The sequence below is a fragment of the Heterodontus francisci genome, chromosome 31 (genome assembly GCF_036365525.1).
Source record: "Heterodontus francisci isolate sHetFra1 chromosome 31, sHetFra1.hap1, whole genome shotgun sequence".
Lineage (NCBI taxonomy): Eukaryota > Metazoa > Chordata > Chondrichthyes > Heterodontiformes > Heterodontidae > Heterodontus > Heterodontus francisci.
The window spans coordinates 43344244-43363426 of NC_090401.1; the positions used below are offsets into that span (position 1 = coordinate 43344244).

Genomic DNA, 19183 nt, shown 5'->3' on the forward strand with positions numbered 1-19183 from the left:
GCCAGCTCCGCATAGCCCTCAACTCCCTGATATTTCAAAAATCTATCTACCGCCTCTTTAAATACATTCAGTGATCTAGCCTCCACAGCTCTGTGGGGTAGAGAATTCCAGACATTCACTACCCTCAGAGAAGAAATTCCTTTGCATCTCAGTTTTAAATCAGTGTCCCCTTATTCTGTAACTATGTCTCCTAGTTCGAGATTCCCTCACTTGTGGAAACATCTTCTCAACATCTACCCTGTCAAGCCCCCTCAGAATCTTGTACATTTCAAGAATATCACCCCACATTCTTCTAAACTCTAATAAATAAAGGCCTAACCTGTTTAGCTGTTCTTGATAAGTCAACCCCTTCATCCCAGGAATCAGCCTAGTGAATCTCTTTTGAACTGCCTCCAATGCCAGTATATCCTTTCTTAAATACAGGGACCAAAACTGTACACAGTACTCCAGGTGCGGCCTCACCATCACCCTGTGCAATTGTAACAAGACTTCCCTATTTTTAAACTCCAACCCCCTAGCAATAAAGGCCAAAATTCTATTTGCCTCCTTAATTACTTGCTGCACCTGCATGCACTTTTGTGTTTCATGCACAAGAACACCCAGATCCCTCTGTACTGCACTTTTTTTTAAATAAAAAGAGTCTCTCTCCATTTAAATATCCACTACCTTTTTTTAAAATCCCTTCATGGGATGTGGGTGTCGTTGGCTAGGCCAGCATTTATTGCCCATCCCTAATTGCCCTTGAACTGAGTGGCTTACTAGGCCTTTTCAGAGAGCAGTTAAGAGTCAACCACATTGCTATGGGTCTGGAGTCATATGTAGGCCAGCAGATTTCCTTCCCTAAAGGACATTACTGAACCAGATGGATTTTTACAACAATCGACAATGGTTTCATGGTCACCATTAGATTAGTTTTTTAATACAGCACCAACCACTTGTTTTCCAAATATCCAAATACCCTCCAAGTATTCACTTACCTGGCACCAGCCCAAATTCTCAGTACCCCACACCCCAACATAACTGTTTACTACCCCAATAATCTCTGTACCTTCTCAACTGCTCAATATCCCTATATCCTCTTCCATCACTCACTATACTATTCCATTTTCCCCCAAATCCTCACAACTTTCTTCCCCCCGCCCCACCCCCACACAAATCTATTTCTCCCCAATCTAGACATTGTTCCTCATGACTGAATATCAACATTGGTTGTTTGGGTGGGTGGAAGGACTAGGAGGTGTAGGGGTAGGGACTGCTGTTGGGACTCTGATTCTCTACCATTCTTGATGTATTTATTCCTTCACCATCTGGTTGTTGGTCCTCATCCAGTGGTGGCTCCATCCGTTGTCCTTGGAAAGAAAAGTTATGCAGTAAACCACCATCATAAGGGATACTTTCGCTGAACCACTAGACCTGTCCAAACAGGGGTGTTGTTGCTCGATAAGGGTTCGAGTCAAACTATCTGTCTGATTGGCACCAAGTTCAGTGAGTGAGCATGGGTTCCTCAGAGCAGCAATGAGTCAAGCGTTCAGGGATGACCTTCGCTGATGAGCAGCATCCCTCTTACTTGCTGTGTAGGGTCAAAGACTGGCGCAATATGAAGGCATCATTGTGGCTGTCAGGCAGACCTGCGGATTTGCATGGGAAAGGACAAATTTATGGGTAAAACCTACTCAGGTCTTTTCGTCTTGCCACAAGGAGGTCAAGGACATAAGTTACATAAACTAGTTGCTGCTTTTCTACTGGAGCGTTCGGCCATTGAGATATTCAGGAGGGCCCCCTCCCGCCCAAACCCTTGGAGGAGGGGATAATTAATACATTTAAACAATGACGTATTCAGGACCCCAAGCCATTTTTACACAGGCTTGGTGCTGCTAATACTACTTCCTAACCTTAAAAAGGGCCACTCACCTATTCTCGTTAAATTAATATAAACATTTGGCCAACATCTTTTTCAAAGATGTCTTTCTGAGCAGAATCATCATTTCACCTCGAATGGTAGCACAAAATGGACACTTTCATAAGATATTCAGCTTCATTGAAGTCAATGGAATCGACTATCAGGCGGGGTTTGACCGATGTGACACTGCTCATTTTGCGCTACCATTCAAGTTGAATTTCCACCCGTTTGCACAGAAACAGTCCAAGAAGCAAAAGAAAAAACCCTTTTTCTTTTGACGTTGACGAGGAGTCTGGGCTCCCAACGTGCAAATAACTGTAATTATATAAAAATTCAGCACATTTCGCACACAAATATCCAACTTACCACGTTGTTGCTGCTTTCCCAGTTGTTGAGTGAATCTGACGATGTTCCCGCCAGGCTTGTTCCTGCTCAGCTCACAGCTAATGTGTGGGTAACCAACAGATGAGCACGTTTTCAGAAATGTATCAGCTGTAGTGGGACCAAACCACACCATCACTTCAGTCTCCTGTAAAGACCATTTTAAAATATTAGAACTTTGTTAAGCTGTTAAGTGGATGCACAAATGTTGTAGTCCAGAGAGTAGGCGTTGCTAAGCAACGATACCCAGTAAAAAAACAATCTGAATTAATATATAAATCTTGTAGGTAACCTTGGAACAGGAAAAGGCCATTTGGTCCTCCAACCCATTCCGGCCACAGTCCATGTAGAACTCTCAGTTGTAGACTGCTCCTCTCCCAGCCAGGATTTCTAGTCTTTTCTAATCCTGACTGAATCTATTGATGTTTCTATAATACCAAGTTCTCTTTCTCAACAGTTATTCAGTTCTGGAAAGAGTGGGACTAACTGGATTGCTCCTCAAAAGAGCCTGTGCAGACTTGATGGCCCGAATAGCCTTCTGTGCTCTATGATTATTCTACTCTATTCCAAGTTGACCCAAAAATGAATTATTTCTGTGCTGGTCTATTCTGCATCCACTCTCCCAAGGAAACCAAAATGTGTCTAATTGATGGGAGAAGCTGGCATTGTTCTCCTTATAGCAAAGAAAGTCAAGGGAAGATTTAATAGAGGTGTTCAAAACTATGAAGGGTTTTGATAGTGGAAACAGTTTCTCCCTATTTACTGTGTCAAGAAAGTCACTAACCAGAAGCCACAGATTTAAGATAATTGGCAAAAGAACCAGAGGGTAAACGAGGAGTTTTTTTTTTGTACGCAGTGAGTTATGATGATCTGGAATGCACTGCCTGAAGGGGCAGTGGAAGCAGATTCAATATCAACTTTCAAAAGGGAATCGAAGAGCTGGCACAGACATGATGGGCTGAAGAGTCAGCTACCTTCTATGCTGTAAGATTCTATTTGTAATCACTGAAGCCTGTTCTAATTTCACAAACACAGGACATTAGCATTCTCAGCCCTATCATTGTATTTCTGCATTTAGTTACTTGAAATAACCACTCTAAGAATGTTATCTTTACATATGGTTTCTGTCAACTTTCCAGTATAAAATCCTATGTTGATATTTATAAATGGAATCTGCCTATATAAATTTGTCACACTGTAATTACACCTTTCTGCCAGTGATGGCACTATTGTGCTTGAGTATTTTATATCCCAGTTCCTCAGCCTGTATTGCACAGAGACTCTCAGTGCTGACATCCCACTTCATTATAGATGCAAAACAATCTTAGATGAGAAAGAATGATTGTCATTTTATGCTGGGTTCTTCTGATGGAGCCAGAAGTTTACAATTTAGATACAAATGCCCTTTAATTCTCCTACAGTTATGTGAATCAGCCTCCCACGGGGCACTTGAGGAGTGGGCTTACAGGGATAGGCCAGATTAGCAACTCAACAATCACACCTGAGCTCAGGCCCCATGGCAAAGCTGCAAGATCAGCTAATAACCAATTATATACGCCTGTATTTATAATACAAACCTTGAAGAAGGTGTGTTTATGTACAAGTAACATCACTTTATTAAAAATCTTTGACCATCTGGAATCTAAAGAGAATGAAACAGGTTAAAAAAAGATGTGCATTTCTGTAGCATCTTATCTTCTCTCAGCACTTCACACAATGGAGTCATTTAAACTTTGATCACCAGACAATAATGAAATCAGTCACTGGGGCACCCAGCAATAAAAGTTCAAATCACCTGCCATTAACTGTTATGTAATTATTTTATGCACAGGAAGATCCTGAAAACAGCAAGAGATAAACGACTGACTAATCTAACTTTAATAATGTTGGCTGGAAAAAGAATGTCTGCCCAGGGAGGAATATCAGCCTGGACACTGGGAAAATTCCTTGTGTGCCATAGGATCTTTAACATTCACTGAAAAGAGAAAGATCACCATTTTGTGAATCATGCAAAGGATGGCAACTCCAACAGTGCAGCGCTCCCTCAGTGCTGCCCCTCCAACAATGTAGCCCTCCCTCAGTGCAGCACTCACTCAGTGCTGCCCTTCCAACATAGAATCATAGAGTCATTAACAGCACAGAAGGAGGCCATTCAGCCTAGAGTCCATGCCGGCTCTCCACGGAGCTATGCAGTCAGTCCCACTCCCCAGCTCGATCGCCGTAGCCCTGAAAGCCTATTCAACTTCCTCTTGATGTCATTGATTGACTTCGCTTCCACCACCCTTGTGGGCAGCAGGTTCCAGGTCATTACCACCCCTTCAGTAAAAATGTGCTTCCTCATATTCCTCCTGCATTTTTTGCCAAAAACTTTCAATCTGTGTCCCCTGGTCCTTGTACCATTTGTTAATGAAACAGCTTTTCCTTGTCTAACTTATATAAACCTGTCATAATCTTGTACACTTCTATTAAATCTCCCATCAATCTTCTTTGTTCCAAGGAGAACAAACCCCGATTTTCCAACCTAATCTTGTAACTAAAATTGTCCATCCTGGAACCATTCTGGACCCTTGCAAGGACCCTCACATCCTTCCTAAATCGTGGTGACCAGAACTGGATGCAATACTTCAGTTGGGGCCTAACCAGAGCTTTATAAAGATTCAGCATAACTTCCCTGCTTTTCTATTCAATGCCTCTATTTATGAAGCCCAAGATCCCATATGCTTTGCTAACCACTCTCTCGATATGTCCCGCCACCTTCAAAGATCTATACACATGCACCCCCAGGTCCCTCTGTTCCTGCACACTCTTTGGAATTGTGCCATTAAGTATATATTGCCTCTCCCTATTCCTTCTACCAAAATGCATCACCTCACATTTGTCAGTATTAAATGCCATGTGCCACCTCTCTGCCCATTCTGCTAACCTATGTCCCGTTGCAGGTGGTTCATATCATCCTCACTGTTTGCCACACCTCTAAGTTTGGTGTGGTCAGCAAATTTTGAGATTCTACTCTGTATTCCAAGATTCAAGTCATTTATATACATCAAAAAAGCAGTGGTCCCAGCACTGACCCTTGAGGAACACCACTGTTTCCAACTCCAGTCTGAAAAGCAACCATTTACTATGACTCGCCGTTCTCTGTCCATAAGCCAATTTTTTTATCCAATTGGACACTGACTCTCCTATTCCATGAGCTTCAAATTTTCTTATCCAACCTTTTACGTGGTACCTTATCAAACATTCACCGCATTCCCTTCAACCTTCTCTGTTAATTCATCAAAAAAATTCAATTAGATTTGTCAAGCATGATCTGCCTTTTACAAATCTATGCTGGCTTTCCTTAATTAACTCATACCTCTCTAAGTGTCCGTTGATGTTTTCCCTGATTATAGTTGCTAAAACCTTACCCACCACTCTTGTTAAACTACCTGATCTGTAGTTTCTAGGACTGTCCTTACACCCTTTCTTGAATAAGGGTGTCACGTTTGCCACTCTCCAATCCTCTGGCACCTCCCCCATATAAAGGGAAGATTGGAAGGTTATAGCAAGCCCTTCCGCTATCTTCCTTTAGCAACCTGGGTTGCAAACCACCCGGACCAGGTGACTTTTCTACCCTAGGCACAGCCAGCTTTTTAGTACCTCTCCCCTCTCAATTTTTATCCTATCCATTGCCTCTACTCTCACTGCTTTATTGATATTTTGCCAGCGCTCCCTGTGCTGCCCCTCCAACAATGCAGCGCTCCCTCAGTGTCAGCCTAGATTCATATCCTAGAGTCTTCAAGTGTGACTTGAACCCATGACCCTCTCACTCAGAGGTGTGTGCTGCCACTGATCAAGAACCGAAAGAGCAGTTTATGCTTCTTGGTTAATTTTTTTTTTTAAAGAGATTTGCTTTTACCAACACATACAATTTTTTTTTACCGATATTGATTGGCAGCAGGATCTTATCTCCATGGAACATTGAGAATGTATTGAGCTGGTCCTGTGGGGTTTTTAATGAAAGGAGCAGAGCATGCAAGAATTCTCGTGCACACCATGCTGAGCCCTGCCTCTCCTGGTCCGAGATCTCATCCAGACATTCCTGGCCCAGCATTCGGCGCATCTTCTGGAAAAACTCTCTCCGTTCCTGTTGACTGTGTTGTGAGGTCACATCCTTCAGGGAGACAGCAAATTGTGGATGTGCAGAGATTAAAGAGGCAAACAAATCGAAATCCACCTTCATCAAGTCCAGTGTTCCAGCAGCTTCCATGGAGCAGGCCAATAGATTGCCTGATGTAAACCAGAGAGATATCAGAACAGATGGAAAATACTGAAATTATAATAATCTGCGAGAAAACAAAGTTTAATTTATTGAACATTGAAATTCAGAGTAAACTAGACAATTGTGGAGGAGTTAATGAGGCGCTGTAAAAGTAATGCCTTTCAGTTTGTAATTTAGTTTCTATTTCCAACTAATACATGTTCTGAACTGACTGTCAATTATTGTGAATTTGCAACTAGTTAATCCACAAGTCCATCCTCTCTTTAACACCTATGCGCTAATCCAGACCGAGGCTGAGGATTTCCTCTAGAGGCTGTTCCATCGTGTGTGGCGGAAAAAGAGAGAAGGGCACCACTAACTCCTGAGGAACCTCCTGGCTCCACCTAACGGAACAGTTTCTGCCATTTCACAGCGGGATGTCTGCCCATGCTGAGGTGGCGGGGCGGCAGTGTGGGGGGGGAAAAGAGAGTGGCGAGATCTTAAGGATGAAAATCAGACACGAGCAGAATTGCATCAGTCCCCTTTATATGTCCTGCCCCATCTTCATTTTTACTGAATTGAACAGGGCTACATATTGGGTGTGGCAGCATCTGTGGAGAAAAGCAGAGTTAACGTTTCAGGTCAGTGACTCTTCGTCAGAACTGGCAGTGCCAGAAATGTAATAGGTTTTAAGCAAATAAAGCGGGGGTGGGGCAAGAGATAATAAAAGAGGTGTTGCTAGGACAGGGTCATACAGCATAACTCACCAGAAGGTCATGGAGCAAAGGCAAATGGTATGTTAATGGTTTGCTGAAAGACAAAGCGTTAGTAGGGGGTGTTTATTGACAGAAAACTGAACAGCCTGGCCCCAAGCACAAACATGAAAAAAGTGGGTAGGCACAGTAGAAACAAACTAAAATAAAATAATACACATACAAAAGAAATAAAAAGGGGGGCCCCGCATGCTCTGAAATTATTGGATTCAATTTTCAGTCTAGCAGGCTGTAGCGTGCCTAATCGGTAAATGAGATGCTGTTCCTCAAGCTTGCGTTGATGTTCACTGGAACACTGCAGCAATACCAGGACAGAAATGTGGGCATGAGAAAGCGGTCACCACTGCATTTGGTCTCCCCAGTGTACAGGAGACCACATTGTGAGCAGTGAATACAGTATACTAAATTGAAAGTAGTACAAGTAAATCACTGCTTCACCTGAAAGGAGTGTTTGGGACCTTGGATAGTGAGCAGAGAAGAGGTAAATGGGCAGGTATTACATCTCCTGTGATTGCAGGGGAAGGTGCCGTGGGAAGGGGACGAGGTGGTGGGGGTAATGGAGGAGTGGACCAGGGTGTTGCGGAGGGAACAATCCCTTTGGAATGCTGACAGGGGAGGTGAGGGGAAGATGCGGATGCGTTTGGTAGTGGCATTACGCTGGAGGTGGCGGAAATGGCAGAGTATGATCCTTTGGATGTGGAGGCTGGTGGGGTGGAAAGCGAGGACAAGGGGAATCCTGTCGCGGAGCGAATACTGCATTCGCTGCTCACAATGTGGTCTCCTCTACATCGGGGAGACCAAACGCAGACTGGGTGACCACTTTGCGGAACACCTCCGCTCAGTCTGAAAGCATGACCCCGACCTTCCGGTTGCTGGCCATTTCAACACATCCCCCTGCTCTCATGCCCAGATCTCTGTCCTGGAATTGCTGCAGTGTTCCAGTGAACATCAACGCAAGCTCGAGGAACAGCATCTCATTTACCAATTAGGCACGCTACAGCCTGCCGGACTGAACATTGAGTTCAATAATTTCAGAGCAGGATGGGCCCCCCTTTTTATTTTCAGTTTTAGTTATTTTTTTATTTTTTCTTATGTGTTTATTTTATTTTAGTTTGTTTCTACTGTGCCTACCCACTGTTTTTTTCATGTTTGTGCTTGGGGCCAGGCTGTTCAGTTTTCTGTCAATTAACACCCTCTCTGTACTAACACTTTGTCTTTCAGCACACCATTAACATACCATTTGCCTTTGCTCCATGACCTTCTGGTGAGTTATTCTCTGTGACCTTGTCCTAGCAACACCTCTTTTATTATCTCTTGCCCCACCCCCGCTTTACTTGCTTAAAACCTATTACATTTCTGGCTCTGCCAGTTCTGACGAAGGATCACTGACCTGAATGTTAACTCTGCTTCTCTCCACAGATGCTGCCAGACCTGCTGAGTACTTCCAGCATTTCTTGTTTTTATTTCAGATTTTCAGCATCTGTTGTATTTTGCTTTTATTATCTATTGGGTGTGTTGTTTAATGGTGACTGATGCCATTATGCCTGTTTTGCTTCCCTGTCCTGATTTCACTCTTTTGTATCCCCGAGGACACTGGCATCCCCAGAAACTTTAAAGGCCCGGCTCCTTGTCTCCAACACATCTCCTGCCATGAAATGTCTGTGTTGAGCCTCCACCAGTCCAAGAAACATGACACCCACCCTTACACAGTCACAGTTGCTGTACAGATAATGACTTCACTCCATCATTACCCCCTTAATGTGGTCGAGTCAGATTACCTATTTCCTGGTCCCTCTGCAGCAGGTGTTTGTAGATTTCTTGGAATTGACCGTGCCCAATACAAGAATAATACTCATTATTCACTTGTATCAGAGTCTTTGCCATCTCCACCACAAGGTCTGATTCTGACTGGTTTAAAGTCTCCAGGATTCCCAGCCATTCTCTGGTCATCAGACACTTCCCCTCAGTCCGAACTTCCAGCTGTTGTAGGAAGGGCCCCTTGTCTCCTGTATCAACAGAGCCAAACAGATAATTGAGGAATTGTACTCATTAAAATTAAAGTCCCCAGGCCTGGGGACAGGGCCTGTCCATCTTTTGGATGACCATAAACTGAGGGTTCACATGTGGGATAGGTACATGGGCTTTAAAGTTTATTAATTGTGTAATATTAGCATGTCTACTTAGAACCTCCTTCCCTCTCCATACTTAATTCCCACCGTCACCAAAATTCCAATTTAGACACCTTACATTTGCACAAACCAACACCTGGTGTGCTCATGAATTGCAAGACAAAATGATATCCAGCACAGTAATCTCCCAATAATGAGTTAAACAATCATGGGGCAATGTCTTATTCAGCAGGTGAAAAGTTTAATTTTGTTTAAAGGTTAACTGTGTAATTGCAGCTGTTGCCACTAGACGGTAATGCAGGACGTCAGTCACAACTCCTCCTCTCCTGGCTTTCTGCAGCACCGCAGGGGAGGGAGAATGAAATTGTAACAGCTGGATTCCAGTTTACAGCATTTGTTTCAGCAACAAATCTAGGATTGGTAACTGGCTGGTGGAGTTCCTCTTACTGCATTTTACAGTGCACCTTTTGAGATTTATCCCTCTGCACTGGTCCTTTTTTGGGCATCAGAGAAATGTTCCCAAAGTCTTCTGTAGATTAGGAACACACAGGAAAAATCACAAAGAAAAATCCTTTCACTCCTGAGAGAAGCAAGGTTTGGGCATTTTCCTTACTTCGGTTTGTCCATAAATGTGGCTTGACACCGTCCAGTACAAAGCAGCGCTCTTGACTGGCAGCCCCTCCGTTGGCTTAAACATACACTGTTGCAATGGTGCGCTGATGTTGGAGGGAGTGAATTTATAGGATGCACTGCAGCAACTTGCCAAGGCTTTTCGGCAGCACCTCCCAAACCCATGATCTTCACCACCTAGAGGACAAGAGCAGCCACCACTTCCAAGTTGCTCTTAAGTCACACATCATCCGACTTGGAAATATATTGGCTGTTTCTTCATCGTCGCTGGGCCAAAATCCTGGAACTCCCTACTTAACCGCACTGTAGGAGTATCTTCACCTCAAGGACCGCTATGCTTCAAGTAGAAGGCCCACCACCATCTTCTGAAGGCCAACTAGTAAATGCCGGCTTTGCTAGTGAAGCCCACATTTTACAGCCAGCAGAGGGTGCAAGTGCTCTACGGAATACAGATCATCTTTGCCAACTGCCATTTATAAACAGTACTGCAGGACAAGACTAAAATATGAATTGGAAAAACAATTGCTGTTATATGTACTGCAGGCTAGATTCAGAAACTGGCTGCGAAACTGCGGGGTCTGCATCTGTGAAACTGTTTCAAGTCCACATATGTGTCTTTGAGGAACCCTGAAGGTCAGGCAGTGTGAAAAGGTATTACTTAGCAATACAGCTGGGTCAAGAGCTCAACAGCGTGACTCGCAGCAAAAAAGACTCAGTGACTTTACTGATTAAAACTGGCGTTAGAGACTCAGCAGCAAAAGTAACATACTTAATATTTAGAATAAAAACAATAATCTGAAGGGAGTGTGCGCGTGTTCCGGTCTCTCGGATCCCAGGAATGTAAGAACAGGAGTTGGCCATTTAGTCCCTCTAGCCTATGCTGCCATTCGATGAGATCATGGCTGATATGCAACTAACTCCATATACCTGCCTTTGCCCCATATTCTTTAACACCTTTGGCGAACACAAATCTTTCAAACTCAGATTTAAAATTAACAATTCATTTAGCATCAATTGCCTTCCACAGAAGAGAGTTCCAAACTTCTACCACTCTTTGTGTGTAAAAGTGTTTCCAAATTCACTCCTGGAAGGTCTAGCACTAGTTTTTAAGACTGCATCCTCTTGTCCTATATTCCCTAACCAGTGGGAATAGTTGTTCTCTGTCTACCCTATCAGTTCCCCTTAATATCTTAAACTTAGATCAAATCACACCTTAAACTTCTAAATTCCAGGGAATATAACCTAGTTTACGTAATCTCTCCTTGTAATTTAATAGTCAGAGTCCAGGTATCATTCTGGTAAATCGTCGCTGCACTTCCTCCAAGGCCAATATATCCTTCCTAAGGTGTGGTGCACAGTATTCCAGTTGTGGTTTAACCAGAGCTTTATATAGCTGAAGCATAATTTCCACCCCCTTGTATTCTAGTCCTCTGGATATAAAGGCTAGCATTTCATTAGTCTTTTGATTATTTTCTGTACCTGGCCATAACGTTTTAATCATGGATCTCCAGTGTTTTTAGTTTTTCACCATTTAGATCTATCCTTTTTCGATCCAAAGCAGATGACCTTGCACTGGCCTACACTGGCATCTGTTTGCCACAGTTTTACCCATTCACTTAATCTGTTATCTCATTGTAGTTGTGTGCTTTCATCTACATTGTTTACATCATCGACAAACCTGAATATGTGGTTCTCTATCCCATCATCTAAGTCATCAAGAAAGACAGGGAATAGTCAAGGTCCCAACAAAGATCCCTCTGGTTCACCACTAGTCACATGCTTCCCGTCATCCTGACTCTCCTACTGCTCAGCCAGTTTCCTAACCAGGTCAATAATTTGGCTGAGCCACTCCCAACACAGGCTTTGAACAGTATGTTTGGGGAAGGGAGAGTGTCCGAGTCCCTCTGGCCCAAGGTTTGGAAAGTGTATTGGCGTCTCTCTGAACCCAATACCTGCAATATGAACAGTGTGTGACATGATGGTAAAGTCAGATGCGGTTTTTCAGCAGCTGCCTGTGGATTGCTTTGTGGCTGGGTATTTCTGTACTTTTTATTTTGGTTGTTTGGGGAATTCGGGTGCTTTTGGACAGGGCTGGCAACGGAACTTACTGATATCACTGATTATGAGCAGGCAGTGGAAACTCTGGGTAACATTAAGAAAAAGCAAAGGATGCAAGATTCTGATGGGAGATGTCTACAGTCCTCCTGATAGAATGATGTCATAGTGGGATGCACAAATACAGGTCAGAGGAGCTTGTAGCAAAGTCAAAGCAGTTTTATGGGAGACTAACACCGAGGAAGTGCAAAACAGCTCAAATAATAAAGGCAATGAATTTCTCAAGTGTATCCAGGATAGTTTTCTGAAAAAATGTGTTTTGGAATCAACAAGGAAACAGGTCATCATAGGTTTAGTTATGAACAAGCCAGTAATAATTAGTAATCTGACAGTAAAGGAGCATCTTACATTTACATAGCAGCTTCAATGTAGTAAAGTGTCCCAAGGCATTTTACCGGAACATTATCAAACAAAATCTGATCACATGACAGAGGTTGACATTAAGCTCAATCAAGATGCTTTCAAATTTAAGTAAGGCTAACTTTGAAGGAATGAGATGCAAGCTCAAAATTAAACTGGGTTGAGCTGTTAACAGATGAATCTACAGAAAAACTGTGGGAGGTATTCAAAGAAGTATTTAGTACAATACAAGACCAATTCTTGGCCCCTTCCTATTTCTCATCTACATGCTGCCCCTTGACAACATCACCCAAAAACATGTCAGGTTTCACATGGACACTGATGGCACCCAGCTCCACCTCACCACCACCTCTCTTGACCCCTTCATTATCTCTAAATTGTCAGACTGCTTGTCTGACATTCAGGATTGGACGAGCAGAAATTTCCTCCAGTTAAGCATTGGAAAAAGTCTTTGGTTCCTACCACAAACTCAGTCCCTTAAGCACCAACTCAATCACTCTCCCTGGCCACTGTCTCAGGCTCAACAGGACTGTTCACAACATCATTCTGAGCCATTACAAAGATGGCCTAGTTCCACCTCCATAACATCGTCCGTATCGACACCTGCCTCAGCCCATCTGCTGCTGAAAGCCTCGTTCCTTTGTTACCTCCACGCTTGACTATTCCAATGCTCTCCTGGTCAGCCTATCTTCAACCCTCCATGAGTTTATCCAAAACTCTGCTACCTCTATCCTAACCGGCATCAAGTCCTGTTCATCTATCGGCCCCGCGTTCAGTTTAGTTTAGTGATACAGCACTGAAACAGGCCCTTCGGCCCACCGAGTCTGTGCCGACCATCAACCACCCATTTATACTAATCCTACACTAATTCCATATTCCTACCACATCCCCACCTGTCCCTATATTTCCCTACCTATACTAGGGGCAATTATTAATGGCCAATTTACCTATCAACCTGCAAGTCTTTGGCATATGGGAGGAAACCAGAGCACCCGGAGGAAACCCACGCAGACACAGGGAGAACTTGCAAACTCCACACAGGCAGTACCTGGATTTGAACCCAGGTCGCTGGAGCTGTGAGGCTGCGGTGCTAACCACTGCGCCACTGTGCTGCCCCAAACTGATTCACTGATCCACATTGGCTCCTGGTCTGACAACACCTCAAATTTTTAAATTCTGATTTTTTTGCTAATCCCTCTATTTCTCCAGCCAACACCTCAGCACAATACTCCATCTGGCCTCTTTCACATCCTCCACCATTAGCACCTTGAGTGGACCATCAGCTCTGGAACTGCTTCTTTAAACACATCTCCTTGACCAAGCTTCTGCTCAGCGGCTTGAAGATCTCCTTGTGGCTCCGTGTCACCTTGGGTTGTTTTACCACAGTAAAGGTGCTATACAGATGCAAGTTGTTGTTGTTGTTGAAATCTGATATTTAACTGAGGCCAAAGGGCAGTGACCGCCCGACCCAGCCCCAGGGAGCTGGGGGTCAGTGGCCGGAGTGTCCTGCTCTCGCCTACCTTGCGGGCCGTAGACCTGCCGCAAAGCCTCGGTCAGCAGCTCTGACAGGTGACGGTAAAACTCGCTCCATTTCTGGCCGAGGTCGGCGGACACGAAGCCGGAATCCAGCGAGTTCCACTCGGCGCTGTCCTGCAGCTTCATTTCCCGGGGATTCGGCACCGCCATCCCGGCCTCAGCCTCTCACAACAGCGGGGATTCGGGTCCGGCCCGTGGCTTTAACACAGCAGCCGAGCCCGGCCCACATCCGCTACCTCCGCCCGCCCCTCGCTACCTCTGCGGCCGTAACATGGCAACCGGGTACCAGGCGACCAGTAATTCGGTAACCAGGCAACTGGGTACCTGGTAACCGAGTAACTTGACAACCAGGGAACAGGTAACCAAGCTACCAGGTAATCAGGCAGCTGGGTAACCAGGCAACCAGTAACCTGGCTACCAGTAACCAGTTAATCTCACAACCACGTAACAAGGCAACCAGCAACTGGGTAACCTGGGAAAGAGGTAACCAGGCAACAGTGGTAACTTGGCAACTCAGACCAGTGGCAGTTCCACCCTGGCTGGAGGGTCACTGGCCAAACTGTCCTCAGATAAAGACAGTGCAAGGAGTGACCAAAATGTGGGTGCCTGGGCTCCTGCTGATTCCTCAACCCCCTCTGGCAGAAACCAACACTGGACAATAAATCCACTTTATGTTGCTGGCAAAACTGTAGCTGTTCTCCCGAAGATTCAACTTTTCCCTGCACTGTTTAATGATACAGGGCGCCGCAGCACTGGGTGACTGCAACAAGGACACGGGAACATGGCGACAGTGGGTCTCTGCAACACTGGGGGACACATGGCACTAGGACACGGTGACACTGGAACACAACAACACTGGGTGTCCCAGCAATACTGGGACACGGTGACGCTGGGGCACTAGGAACACAGGGTCACTGGGACACGGTGACACTGGGCATGGCAACTCTGGGACATGATATCCCTGGGTTAGGACATTGGAACATGGGACAAAACAACACTGGAACACGGTGACACTGGGACATGGCAACACAGGGACAGGGCGACACTGGCATGCAATGAGACTTGGACACTCGGGCAAGGCAACATTGAGGCACAGTGACATTAGGACATGACAACATTGGGACACAGCAATACTGGGAGGAGGAGAAGGTGGGGAACGGGTCTGGTTTGTAGGCTCTCAATCTCTGACCAGTCTGACATGCTGGGCCCATCAAATTCAGTGGGCATGGCACTTTTACCAGGTGATGTCAGGGCCATGACTGAAACTGAAGCTGAAGTGATGGTGGGCTCAGGCTCGGTTTTAGACGATACGGAATCATTCCCAGTCTCGGAATAACTGAAGAGCGTCCATGAGAACAACCAAGATTCCCCTCACTGTCAGCAGGATGTGAGTCTCTGCCAGTCGAATCCTTTAGTGATCAGAGGGGGAATGGCTACATAAGGGGCGGCTGGAGCATTAATTATCCTGTACTGTCAGGACTGTGGGAGAGCAGGGATTTGGAGGAGAGGTTCACACGACACTGAAGGACAGTATCTGAGGTCAATAATGTAAAAACCTGAATGGAAAAATTAGGTTTTATCATGAGCTTTAGAATATAAAAGTGAATGCTGAGCTTATATAGAACCTTGAGACCTCAGTTAAAATACAGAGTGCAGTATTGGAATACAAACAGAAAATACTGGAAATACTCAGCAGGTCAAGCAGCATCTGTGGAGAGAGTAACAGTTAACAGTCAGAACAATGACCTGGAACATTAACTCAATTTCTCTCTCCACAAATGTTGCCTGACCTGCTGAGTATTTCCGTCATTTTCAGTTTTTATTTCAGATTTCCAGCATTTGTAATTTTAGTGTCTGGTGTTGGGCTGCACGCAATTTGAAGAATAATGAGGCATTAGAAAGGGTACAGTGCAGATTAACTAGATTGCTGCCTGCTGTGTGGAAATTCAAATATGAAGAAAGATGTGAAAATTTGGGCATTTTTTCATCCAAACAAAGCAGTTGCAGGGTGATATAATAGAAGCGTTCAAAATTATGAAAGGATGGGCAGGGTAGAAAGAAGCAAACTGTTTCTAATGGTTGAGCGGTCGGAATTAGGAGATTAGGACAGATAATTGTGAGATTTAGACCAGAGACCAGGAGTAGTGTTGTTACGCAGACAATTGTGAGGTTGTGGAATTTACTTCCAGGGTTCAGGCAAAAACTATTCAAGATTGGATAGGTAAATACAGGAAAAGGGATATGGGGACAGGTTGGGAAACAGAGGCAGGCCATTCGGCCCCTCAAGCCTGCTCCACCATTCAATTAGATCACAGCTGATCTGCATCTTAACTCCATCTACCCACCTTTCTTCCATAACCTTTAATAACCTTGTCTAACAAAGACCTATCAATCTCAGTTTTGAAATTTTCAATTGACTTCCAGCTTTGAAAGTTTTTTGGGGAGAGTTCTGGATTTCCACTTCTTCTTCTTCTTCTTTGGCCTCCTTGTCTCGAGAGACAATGGGTAAGCGCCTGGAGGTGGTCAGCGGTTTGTGAAGCAGCATCTGGAGTGGCTATAAAGGCCAATTCTAGAGTGACAGACTCTTACACAGGTGCTGCAGATAAAATTGGTTGTCGTGGCTGTTACACAGTTGGCTCTCTCCTTGCGCTTCTGTCTTTTTTCCTGCCAGCTGCTAAGTCTCTTCGACTTGCCACACTTTACCCCCGCCTTAATGGCTGCCTGCCAGCTCTGGCGACCACTGGCAACTGACTCCCACAACTTGTGATCAATGTCACAGGACTTCATGTCGCATTTGCAGACGTCTTTAAAGCGGAGACATAGATGGTCGGTGGGTCTGATACCAGTGATAAGCTCGCTGTACAATGTGTCCTTGGAGATCCTGCCATCTTCCATGCGGCTCACATGGCCAAGCCATCTCAAGTGCCGCTGGCTCAGTAGGGTGTATATGCTGGGGATGTTGGCCGCCTCGAGGGCTTCTGTGTTGGAGATACAGTCCTGCCACCTGATGCCAAGGATTCTCCAGAGGCAGCGAAGATGGAATGAATTGAGACGTCGCTGTTGGCTGACATACATTGTCCAGGCCTCGCTGCCGTAGAGCAAGGTACTGAGGACACAGGCTTGATACACTCGGACTTTTTTGTTCCGTGCCAGTGCGCCATTTTCCCACACTCTCTTGGCCAGTCTGGACCATAGCAGTGGAAGCCTTACCCATGCGCTTGTTGATTTCTGCATCGAGAGACGGGTTACAGGTGATAGGATTTCCACTACCTTTTTGTGAAGAAGTGTATCCTGACATCGACCCTGAATGGCCTCGCTCCAATTTTAAGATTATTCCCCCTTGTTCCGGACTCCCCCACCAGAGGAAATTGTTTCTCTTTATTTACCTTATCAACACATTTAATCATCTTAAGCACCTCAATGACATCATCTCATAATTTTCTACACTGGAGGAAATACAAACCTAGTCTATGCAATCTGCCCTCCCAGTTTAACTCGTTTAGCCCAGTATCATTCTAATGAATCTGCACTGCACCCGCTCCAGGGCCAATATATCCTTCCTGAAGTGTGGTGTTCAGAACTGAATGCAGTACTTTAAATGGGTTCTAACTATAGCTTTATATAACTGTAGTTTCCACCCCTTTGTATTTCAACCCCTATGAGATAAACATCAATATTCCATTAACCTTTTTAATTATCATTTGTACCTGTCCATTAACATTTAGTAAATTTTGTACTTGGACTCTCTAAGCATCATGGTTCCTAGCTTCATACCATTTGGAAAATACCATGGTCTATCTTTCTTTGGTTTAACGTGGATTGTTATGACCGTGCTGGGAGCAACGCACTGTTAATTCAGTCCCATCACTCTACAGGTTGCAGCCTATTATTAAACTTCCACCAAATCAGAAAAAAACAGCCAAATTAAACACTCTAGTATCCCCAGAATGAAACAGACCAAACCAGGTATCTTTAGACAAAAACAAATTAACTATTTATTTTAAAAAAACTAAATCTTAAACACTATTAAGATAAACCTATGTCTAAAGACCTTATAACTTCTTAATTTAATCTAACTCCCACATTCACGCAAATACATTCAAAAATACCAATTAATTGGTTTTTCAAAGTGTAGTTTTTAAGATTAGCTGCCTGTTAAGAATAAAATAAATACGTTTTTGCGTTTTACATTTCCGGTCAATGAGTCTTCTGATGTGAAGATAATCAAAGTTCACTCGAAGTCTTCATCCAGATTTGATGAAAATACTCTGTTCTTGATAGGCAATTCAAACAATTCAGCTGCAGTAGCGTTAAACAGTTCTTTCAACGATGAGCACAGCAATACAAATAATTTGTTGAGAAAAAAAAGCTTTTCTTCCTTGCTCAAGGAATTAACTTGACTTGTAGCTTTGTAGAATTTTTCTTGAGAGAGAATAAAGCAACTCCTTTCTTCAGATTGCCTCGCTGGCAAGTCTCTCAGATTCTCTGCTTTAGACTGGTTTCTGCCAGCTCCACACACAGTCAAATGGACACATCATACCATGTGACCTCTCTCTCTCTACTGCTGTTGCCCATGGTAACAAAAATGCAACTGTGTCTCCAGAAATTTCTCTCCCTTTAAAGTGCACTTTTTAAAAAATCGGAGTCTTAAAGGCACACACACAGTTTTTAATCCGAGGAGAAAATATAATACAGACCTTGACAGGATGACACTTTTTAATCAAAGTGAAAATGTGCTGTTTTTCCATTAGATTAACATGGTTCATCATTTTTACATTTACTTTTTGAACATACTTGTACATAATTCATGCAATTTGATGCATAAAATTTTAACATGTATATACTGGAGACACGTAGAAAAAATCAAAGAAAGAAGCAAAAAACTCCCAAAAACATGATAATTCAGAGTTTTGTCCAATCACTTTATCGATGTTCCTTAGCAACTTTCTGCTCCCATCAACAATATTTACTATGCCACCTAGCATGGTGACACCAACAAACTTGGATATATGGCTCTTATTCATTTATCTAAATAATTTATACATACAATCAAAAGCTGAGGCCCCAGTACAAATTCCTGGGGGATACCAGTAATCACATCCTGCCAACTGGAAAATTA

The 19183-nt window shown here is 43.9% G+C and overlaps 1 protein-coding gene across 3 annotated transcripts in view; it reads right to left on the reverse strand.

Moving 5' to 3' along the window:
* Nucleotides 1-14311, reverse strand: part of LOC137347209 (uncharacterized) — a 34548-nt gene extending 20237 nt beyond the window's left edge. For 2 of the 3 annotated variants that reach the window (XM_068011437.1, XM_068011436.1), the window contains exons 1-5: nt 14049-14311; nt 9073-9300; nt 6203-6550; nt 3859-3923; nt 2267-2429 (exon numbers count right to left, since the gene is read on the reverse strand). In XM_068011437.1, coding sequence (XP_067867538.1) covers nt 2267-2429; nt 3859-3923; nt 6203-6550; nt 9073-9300; nt 14049-14214 — 970 coding nt within the window. In that variant the 5' untranslated portion in view covers nt 14215-14311. Of the gene's footprint in view, nt 1-1278; nt 1350-2266; nt 2430-3858; nt 3924-6202; nt 6551-9072; nt 9301-14048 lie in introns of all 3 variants that reach the window. The other variant, XM_068011435.1, reaches the window with a different exon arrangement.
* Nucleotides 14312-19183: the final 4872 nt, after the last annotated feature.